The 10,615-nt window shown below is 40.3% G+C and overlaps 1 protein-coding gene across 1 annotated transcript in view; it reads right to left on the reverse strand.

Moving 5' to 3' along the window:
- LOC107558793 (protein NDNF-like) overlaps positions 1-9,910 on the reverse strand; it is a 17,538-nt gene extending 7,628 nt beyond the window's left edge. The window contains exons 1-2 of the mRNA XM_016242477.1: positions 9,593-9,910; positions 170-358 (exon numbers count right to left, since the gene is read on the reverse strand). Coding sequence (XP_016097963.1) covers positions 170-357 — 188 coding nt within the window. The 5' untranslated portion in view covers position 358; positions 9,593-9,910. The remainder of the gene's footprint in view (positions 1-169; positions 359-9,592) is intronic.
- Positions 9,911-10,615: the final 705 nt, after the last annotated feature.

Genomic DNA, 10,615 nt, shown 5'->3' on the forward strand with positions numbered 1-10,615 from the left:
GTGTGTGTGTGTGTGTGTGTTAAAAAAATACTGTGCAAAAAGTTTTCTTTTAGGTGTAGGGTTAAAGACTGGGATTCTGTTAATCTATAGTCATTTGTAATTACCGTTATATAACTGCAAATATGTAAAGAAAAGTGTGTATGTCTATTTATGTGATGTATGATTTCACCTTTTCGGTGTATCTCTGAACAGGTATCCGCTGATCTCGGCTCCATCTGGCAAGACAGAAGAGTCATGAAACAGAGCTTTATCCCTGATCTGCATCTGAAAGAGGCCTTCATCACGTGTGGGCAGTTTCTGTCCCATCACCCCCAAGACGAGTAACACCAAACCATAACATCCACACATCCACGACATCCTAAATACATATAGAGAGAGAGAGAGAGAGAGAGAGAGAGAGAGAGAGAGAGATTGAGATTGAACAGGAGAATGGAATTTAATTCTCAAAAACCTGATGAAATGCCTTGATGAGCACAGTCTTCATTCCATTTTTTCACATTAACTTTATTAGCGTCCAACATCGGAGCACGATAATGTTCTGTTTATTATAATTGTGCTGCAGTTATGGGTTGGATTCTGATTGGCTGTCAAGGTTTTATTGTTTATCTGCTGAAAAAAAAAAATCACTCTAAAAGTAATTCCAACGTTATCCTTATTCTGTGTCCTTATTGTTGGACTTCACTATTCTCATAGAATTTGAAGAATTATTTCAAATGTATAGTTATCGTTATAGTCATTCCTGGTGTGAATGGGCCTTTAGTTACATCACGGCCACTAAACATGATGTGCTACTCACTAGACTTGCTGGGGGAGGGGCATAGAGGAGAGCATTTGATTGGACGAAAATCTGTGTAGTGCAGGATGAGTCATCGATGTGCTCTGTTTTCCCAAAAGAGAAAAACAAACTGCTTATCTGCTGAAAGTGAATTTTGCAGTGCACTAATCATATAGAAGACCTCAAAGCTAACACACGTTTAACTAATTAAATTAATTAAACTCAAATGTTGATTACTTGAAGTCTTTAAAGCTGAAGAATCAATACAGTATATCTGTGATGGAGCAAATTAAGGACAGTTAAACCATCAGTATAGCAGCCAATGACTGTTTAAACTAACGCTAACGGAGGACATAGGTAAATCATTCCATGATGTCATTATTCTAAAAGAACAACCAATTCTTCTTAACATTTAGCTAAATGACTGGATTGCACCATCATACTACAACAAACAAACCAGACTACAGCAGATTTGGGATGATGAATTCAAATGAATGTCCTCACTGACCACCTTTGAAGTTCTGGTGCTTTTTTAACTCAAGGGCCGCCTTGAGGGGGGAAAAGACGGGTATGCTGTGGTTGATACTGCACGCAAACATTCAAACGACTCATGAGAACATCCAGACACTCAGAGACACTCACAGATGCACACATCTGCTCACTGAACACACACACACACACACACACACGCTCCATCACTAAGCACCGTTTGAATGCCTGTGTAGAGTGTCCGAGCTCACAGTTCAAAAATATCCATGTCTGGTTGGTGTTAAACACCTGCTTATAACTATTCACAGATTGTCTGCATCTGTCCTGGGCACTTTTCATTACATTTTCAAGTAAATGACAAACAGTATGATTTGTATTATTTACACTTGGTTAAAATTTTGTAAAGAAGTCTTTAGAACAGATATAAAACTGTAGACATAAATTACCATTCAAAAGTCTTCAAAAAGGTCAATAAGATTTTTTGTAACATTTTTGAAAGAGGTTTCTTCTTTGCTCACTTATTTGATAAAAACAAAATACACTAAAAACATTACAATTTAGAATAGTTGTTTTCTATGTGAATATATTGTAAAATATAATTTATTTCTGTGATCAAAGCTGAATTTTCAGCATCATTACTCCAGTCTTCAGTGTCACATGATTCTTCAGAAATCATTCTGATATGCTGATCTGCTGCTCGAGAAACATTTCTGATTATTATCAGTGTTGAAAATAGTTGTGCTGCTTCATTTTTTTTCAGGATTCTTTGACAAACTGAAATTTTAAAAGAACAGCATTTATTTGAAATAGAAATCTTTTGTAACATTACACATATCTTAACTGCCATTTTTGCTTTTTTTCAAATTAATGCATTCTTGCTGAATAAAAGTATTAATTACTTTGAAAAAAAAAAAAAAGCCTTGGTGGGTAATGTACTTCAGTTAAAAGAACCTGGTCACATGTAGTGCCTAACTAGGTTAGGCTGTGCTTAACTGGCTTTCGTTGTGCTGGAAACCGCACACATGTGTTAGATTGAGCTAACACAGTCTAATTCTATGCTGTGCTGAATTAGACTGTGATGGGGTGGTTTAGGAAGAGCTGAACTTGGTTCAGCTGTGCTGGGCTGAGTCTGGCAGTGTTGGGCTACACTCTAGGCTGGATTTGGCTTTGCAGGGATATCCTCTTTCTATTGATTTGGTGTCATTGATTGGAGCTGAAGGCAAAGCCCAACCCCCCTGATATAATCAGGCTAATGATGGCAGATTAGAGCGATACTCCACTGTCATTAACAGAAAGTGAGTGCTTGTCCTCTTAATGACCTCTCCAGGAATCCCTCCCCTCCTGCTGCCTTTATTCCCACTTTTCTTGACCTCCTTCACTCACTCTTTATTTGCCAGGCTCAGATAGTACCGCTTTCATCTATTGTTTCTCTTTCTTTTACGTGCCTTGCTCTTGCCTTTCTTTTAAAAGTTGCACGTTATCGCTCCCCCCTCCTTTACACTTGGGCTTTTCACTTCGGCCGATCACAAAATGTACTTAACTGCATTTGCACACAAAGCACTGCTTTTATCATGCATTACATTTCCTCTCCTCTATCTTCCACAACAAGAGAGCACTGCTTTCTCTTGTGCTCTGATTGAGTAATATGATATTCTCACACCGAAAAGAGATGCTCTCTCATCTTGTATTGTTAAATATGTATATGAGGATGTAGATATACTTATGGTGGATACTTTAAGGACACGTTTCGGAGACTGTTTGGTCCAAACTTGGGTGCACACCAACAGTTTGCTTGAAAATGTGGTCTGAGGCTCTTAGGAGTATGTGGAATTTGGTATGGTTTGCAACTGGTATGAAAGCAATCCATCTTAACTCAGAGTCGTGAACTTTTATTAATGATATACAAGGATATCTTCTAGTCCAGATCAGTGATCTAACATAACATCTACTTGTAGAAATCCAGAAAAGAAGTCTGTGCTCATAGGAGAGCCTTGAACTGAATAGGGAAAATGAATGTGCTAAAGGTGTAGATTGTCAATGTGTGGGACTGGAAAGAACTTGTGCGCGACCGGACATCATCAACAGATGATATTTGGGTAGGAATTATAATACTGTATCTCTCTTTGGACGTGGCTGTTGAACATTTGCCTCAAATTCCAATTTATAAACACGAAGAGAAAGCAAAGAAACACAGGAACATGGATTTCCTCTGCAACTCTTGTCAGGTTTGGATGCCGTTGTGTTTCCCAGAGCAGAAAGGGTTCTCTTTCTAAAATAAAACTTCAAAAGAAAGCCCCATCTGGAACAAATAAAAGCTAATGTTTAATTAGAGCTGGGGAGAATGTCTGATCGTAATTTGGGGAAGGATAATCTGAAGGCAGAGTCAGCTGCAATCGTGTCAACTTTGTTTTGCTCCTTTTAATTTTTTTCTGCATTCATTTGTTTTTACCTAATTTTTTTCTGTGACGGAAACGGGTTAATTCGGGTCCTGGATCCCTTATGGACCATGTACAAATCTGAGATGTGTGATGAACTGGACCGTGAAGTGGTTTCGGGAGAGAGTGTGTTGCGGGTAGGTCATAGAGTTGAGTTCATAATGATAAACAGCTTAAACCCTTTGAACACAACAAGCGGTAATGTTTGAATTATCATCCTCAAAATGCTCCTAATCACTTCACGTGCAAGTTAAAACGACAATGCAATGGTGCTATTTAAACAGTTTACTCTTTAACTTTAAGTAATTTACCTCGTTTTAACCTCCTTGATTATCGTTCTACGATCTAAAGAGCCATTAGCGATAATTCTGCAAAAACAAATGCAATACAAGAATCTCGTGTCAGGTGTTTCAGAAACATCTGGCTGCATTCCACTCTGGATAACACAATTCCCTTTGGTTACAATTCTTCTAATTATCTCTCTAGAGACAGAAATGTCATTCTCTTTGAAATATGTTTATCCAAATCAGATAAAATAGCCATTCATCTCCACTGGGAGTCTAGAGGCTTTAGGTCTGACTGATTGATCAACAATTAGGAGCAGATAATTCTATGATTCAATCAGTCAAGTAATAGACTGATTAATTGCCACAGGAAGTGTTAGGGCCCTATTTTAACGATCTAAGCGCATGGTCTAAAGCGCACGGTGCAGGTGCACTCAGGCCATGTCCAAATTCACTTTTGCTAGTTTAACCACGGGAAAACGGTCGGCGCTCCTGGGTGCATGGTCGCTTTAAAAGCCGCTTGCGCCATGGCGGGTTTGCTATTTACATGGCGGAATGTAATTTTTCATATATAAAAATGTTTGTGTGCTGCTGCGCGTTCCTGTGTGTGTAATAAGCAAAGTGTACGCGCATTGTGCACTCGCCTATAGGCACATATTACTAACGCGCTCTTTAAATAACAAAGAAAAAATATTGCGCCAGACTTAAGACCACGTTTGAGTTGGTCTATGGCGCAGTCTATTTTCAGTTCCTCAAAATAGCAACGCGCCAACAATGCGCCTGAACATACCTCTTTTTTAGACCAGCACGCCCATGGGCGCGCAAATGCATTTGCTTTTTAAATAACGCGGCACACGACGGGAAGATGAGAACTGCGTCGTGCTGAAACTAGCAAAAACACTTGCGCCGTGCCTTGCGCCGGGTGTATGATAGGGCCCATCGTGTGCAATTCATCAAGGTGAGACAGGGACTAACAGGCTCAGTCAGGGAGACACACACACAAACACACACACGCAGATGAGTAGCACATGTATGGTGCATGAAAAGCAGCAATACTGACAGGGTGAAAACACACATTGCACCAGAGCAGCTACCATCTGTCAATCAAACTGCAGCGGTCCGGGTCACAAACAGCGGAGAGCCATCATTACCGCGCTAACCTGTGTGGAGGTGTCACTTCTGTCTCACTTGCTTTTTAAACATATATGACTGCACATTCTCACACACACACACACACACACACACACTGCTTCCATACTGACTCTCCTCCCTGTGGAGCTCAGTGTCACATGTGTGAACTCTTCTATATCACACCAGAGGTGCAAAAGCCTTCATTTCCACAGAGATAAGGGAAACATTTCAGATTCTGTTTCAACGCCCTGAAACTGGAGAATGGGTGAGTTTCCCTCTGCTTCTGTCAGCGCATCCCTAAACCTCTGAACAGACATTTACTGTGAGCTTCGTCCCCTGGGCTCCTCACGGCCTTGCCATGCATGCATACAGAGCCAGAGCTGGAAAGAAGGAGGAAAAGAAACCAACCTCAACAGTAGAACACAATGGGGACAATGTTGGATTTTGTAGAACAATTTTGTTCAGTGCAACTCTGACAAGTCGGTGGTTAGTCCATCTATTCTGACAATCCATGTCTTGCTGCACTAATAAGCCAAGCTATGCGATCAGATTGTTTTTGTTGTTGTTGGTATAACCACTCAAATATGATATTCATAAACCAAATTTAAAACCACATTCAATGGAAATCTCAATTTTAGTCAAGTTTTTCATCATTTGCGACATGTCCAATCCTGCTCCAGGAGGGCCACTATCCCACAGATATTGGCTCCATTTCTAATAAAAACACCTTAACCAGTAAATCAAGGTCTTTAGGATTCCTAGAAACTCTCAGGTTGTATCTAAAATCACCCGTTATAGTGCAGTGGTTCCCAACCATGTTCCTGGAGCCCCCCAAAACTGCACATTTCGCATTTCTCCTTTGTCTTACACACCCTTTTCAGGTCGTGGAGTCACTACTGATGAGCTGAATCAAGTGTATTTGATTAATGTGCAGTGTTGGAAGCTCCAGGAACGTGGTTGGGAACCACTGATGTAGTGCACTATTTGATGGGACAGCCATTGGTAGTGGTGTCTGGAAACACAGTGGACATTATTGGCTGCAGTCATTCGATCCCATTATGCACCTACATAATGAATGTAAAACCAATGAACACTTAATGACTAGTAGCTAGAGAAAACCCATGCACTGTGAGCATCCCACGAATGAATTACCTCATCTTGCCAGAAGATGCTGTCTGCAGCATTACCGGTGCACTCAGTGTCTGAATTCACTCATTTGTTTTCATTCACTCATTCGGTGGACAATATCAGAGCAGTGGTTCCCAACCACGTTCCTGGAGCCCCCCAAAACTGTACATTCAGGTCTTGGAGTCTGTACTAATGAGCTGATGAGTTGAATCAGGTGTGTTTGATTATGAAGACATGCAAAATGTGCAGTGTTGGGGGGCCTCCAGGAACATGGTTGGGAACCACTGTATTAGAGGAGTATTGTAGGGAATAGTGAATGAGGGTACATGGCAGGGCTCTTCAACTCTAGGGCCAGTGTCCTGCTGAGTTTAGCTCTAACCCTAATCAAACACCCCAAACAAGCTAATCACAGTGTTCAGAATTACTTACAAATTAGAGACGGGTGTGATATAAGGGCTAGAACTAAAGTCTGCAGGACGCTAGCCCTCCAGGACTGGAGTTGAAGAGCCCTGGTATAGGGGGCAATTTCAGATACAGCCACAGGCAAGTGTGTGGGGTAGGTTGGAACTAAACCCTTTAGGACACTGGCCCTCCAGGAGCAGCACTGGGCATACATGGCAGTGTCAGCTGTGCCTCATCTGTACCTCATTATGTGGTATTTGGTATTGAATAGTGAATGAGGGTGCAAGCGAACAGCCACTATGCATCCTTCTCACCTCAAATGTTATGATTTCTTAGAAATGAGATCAGCACTTTAAAGTTGAGGTGCTTGACATGTTCTTTGGCTGTGTCTTTGTGCCAATCCTGAGCTGCACTGGTGCTCTTGGGCAGCCAAATGGCACAATGACTAATTGTTAGAAGCCTGTTTTGAGAGCTGAAGTTCAGCACTCCACTGTGGACACTTGGCTGTCCACTGCTCGTTTACTTTGGCAAGGACCCAGAACAGCGTTTGTTGAGTAAAATCTTTGAAGATATTTATGCATTTGAGGCACATTTGAGAGTGTGAGAACATGCGTGCTAGATGCACACAGAGTAGCTGTGAAGTGTAACGTCTCCAAGCGATTTCAAGATTATTTATAAAGTCAAACCCCATATGCTCACTCTAGAGTGTCCAGACTGGGATGTCCCATTCGAGCCTCTAAGTATCCACACACAGGTCTTTATCTCAGGACTCCCAATTAGTACCACATTGGGGAATGTTCTTCATCAGCTGTGCTGAGGGTGTAGGGGCCACTTTTTTTGTGCCACACAAAAACAGACCATTGAATGGGAAGCCCTGTGACTGTTGTTCACTTAATTTCTGTTTTTGTCAGAAGAATGAGATCTCACAGATATTCACAGGGACTCTAGGGACAATTTGTCCTCCTCACCCCACCCATATGAGCATATCTAAGGAAGCGCACAAACGGGCATGCTGGGAAATAAAGAGGCCACTGGTGTTTATTTATCATCTACCTACCGAGAACGAAAATGATCTTATGTGAGCGGTGTTGTTTGGATGTTTCGCTGACAGGACGCACTTGAATGAACCATCTCAAACTGAATTTGAGTTCTGAAGCTTTGTGAACAAACAGATATGGAAATGAAAGAGTAGGGGGTCACAAAAAGTTAGAAAAGCTGTGATTAAATCCCTGGTTTCCTCAACAGGACATGACACACAGTCACGTCAGACCCCACAAAGACCAGCGTGAGGACGACTGTATCTCCGCATCGGACTGTCACTCCGTCGGACACACAAATGGCTATTGCAACAGTGGCGGAATTCTTTCCCTGCCAGAGTTTTCATATGCAAATAAGGGTTTAGATACGCTATGCAACAGAGACCTTCCCGTTCTTAGACTTTTGTTCTTGTTTCATTCTTTCCGAGAGAGGATGGGAGGCAGTGTAGCTTGGCCTCGCCGCTAAATACAGTTATTCAAATTCCCTCATTCTGAGTCTGCCTTTCATTACGTCTCCCAGCCCAGAGAAAAATATCACTCTCACCAGGAGCCACATCAGGTAGTCAACCACTTCGTATTTGTTTGTGTCTGATAGGAGACAAATCCTTGGAATCCCATCGGAGAGATAAAAAAAATCCACACAATTTACTATTCAAACTCAAAAAGGAAAGGAAAGGATGCAAATGGGACTGAGATCTCACTGCATGCCACAGATGGGTAGCTAATGTGAAATTTCAAGCAGTCACATGCAATACTTTTTAATCTTTAAATAGCTACTTTTATTCCCATATAATGATTATTCATGCAGTGGGTTTACATTGTAACAAACATAATATTGGTTGGGACGTTTAAATTAAACACACTGCAGGACAATTTAAGTGAACTGCAAATCTAAAATGTGATTAAAATGTAATGTTGCTGTACTTTCGGGCTATCAGTGCCTACAACTAAATATTCATAGTAAGTACATTTCTTATTTGGCTTCATTCAGTAGGTTATACTGACTCCTGAAACAATGCAAATTACGGTTGTTTGCATCTTTGGGAAGGACATGTAGAAATCAGACCGTTTAAAACTTAAATTGAGTTCTCCAATCTAAAATACACTTTCCATTATTCATTCATAAACTGTAAACTGAATCTAAAATACAGATTTTGAATAATAAACGATGCATTTCTGAAAAAACGAAAACCAAAAGACTTGTGCAATAAGTTGTTCCTGTCAAATCATTCATTTCTCTAAACAGCAAAAGGACAGTTCATTTTGTAAAGCAACCGTGTAGACATGGGCCAAAATTTCATTTCTTGCAGGTGCTTTTATGCATTACGGTTTGGAGAAGTTCCTAGCAAACAGATATTTAAAGAATAAACTCCCTATATGCCTTTGCCCTCAGCGGAGACAGAGACATTTAACACTATGAAAGACTGAATAACAGACGCACAATTGAGAGGGCGAGAACGAGTTGTGATGAATTGCATCTGGCGGATTGGGAGCGCATGGGAACCGCGTCTCCAACACAATGTCCAAAAACTCCCATCGCACCTCCTCTGAGATCCAGACGAACCTTCAAAGAGCCTGCGAGCTCGGGCTTGATGGAAAGGTGTTTGGAATCTTTAACTTCCAGGAGTTTGCAGACCGCAAAAGCTCGTCTATCTCTTGTTCTGGCAGAAGGTTCAAAGAGCGCGGGGAGTCCCGCTCCTTTTCCCGGCGTGATTGCAGAAGTGTTTCAACTCTTTCACGAGGCTTGAACTCTTCTCGGAAATGCAAAGGCAGGTACTTCTGAGCAATGTCTCAATATAGTGCAAATGATCCTGAGAGATTTTAAATGCATCTCCTCCTGTGCGTGCATTTGCTATGAACGGGCAACTAAAACCTATAGTCAACGTCTCAATTTTATGTGAAGTTCCTTACCTTGTTCTTTAGGGTTAAATCACTCCAGTGCGAACGTGTCTTGATAGAAATGATGTGTTTGTTGTCTTCCAGCAGTGCAAACTTGTCTAAGAACACAGGCTGTGTGAGATGGAAATGCAGGGAAAGGGTAAATGTTGGAGAAAGTGTGCTTAAGTTGTTCCGGCTAGATTCCTTCAGTCGGATCCGGCTGTGCTCGTGACTCTCACGGAGTTTCTCCTGTCCCAAAGTTGGCGTCTAGTCTTAGTGGGTATCCTGAGTTGTTCTCCTGCTGTTCTCCTCTGTAGAGTCTGAGAGTGAAGTGAGAGTCAGACTGCTGTGAAGTGTCTCTCTCTGAAGACCAGCCCACTCTTCCGACACAGCGCACAAACACAGGGTCCTTACACGAGTCAACAGTCAACCCGCTTCAGTGGCATGACACTGCCAAAGCCTCAAGCTATAAGGCTCAATTTAATTTGAAGTTCATTTTCTAAAATATATAGTTATAAATAAAACTTTTAGAGGAGTTTCACTACTTTTCACTTCAGCTGAATATGTATATAATTGTGAATATAAAGTTATAAATGTTTAAATGCATCTATATACAAATCCGACAATATAAATCCAAATATATTATAGTGGTACTTTGAATATCTATTTTTCACAGAAGTAGTTACAGTTAAATACAGTATAAATTGAGTATAAATCTGAAGTATAATTATAGAAATATAATTTATAGTTTATATTATATATAGTATAATTGAGTATAAATATTGCGACTAAATGTATATTTTAGAATATGTATTTTAGAATATATATAGCGATAACTGAATATTTATTAATAAATCCAAAAAGATATGTGAATTGAAATCTATACACACACACACACATATATATATATATATATATATATTATTTCAGTTTTTTTTCATTTAAACAGAAATATTAAAGTTTTTCTACTTACAGTTTAACTTCTTTCACTTCTTTTTTTACAGTATATATATATATATATATATATATATATATATATATATATATATATATATA

This window comes from Sinocyclocheilus grahami, unplaced genomic scaffold (assembly GCF_001515645.1).
Source record: "Sinocyclocheilus grahami isolate Dianchi unplaced genomic scaffold, SAMN03320097.WGS_v1.1 scaffold660.1, whole genome shotgun sequence".
NCBI classification, from domain to species: domain Eukaryota; kingdom Metazoa; phylum Chordata; class Actinopteri; order Cypriniformes; family Cyprinidae; genus Sinocyclocheilus; species Sinocyclocheilus grahami.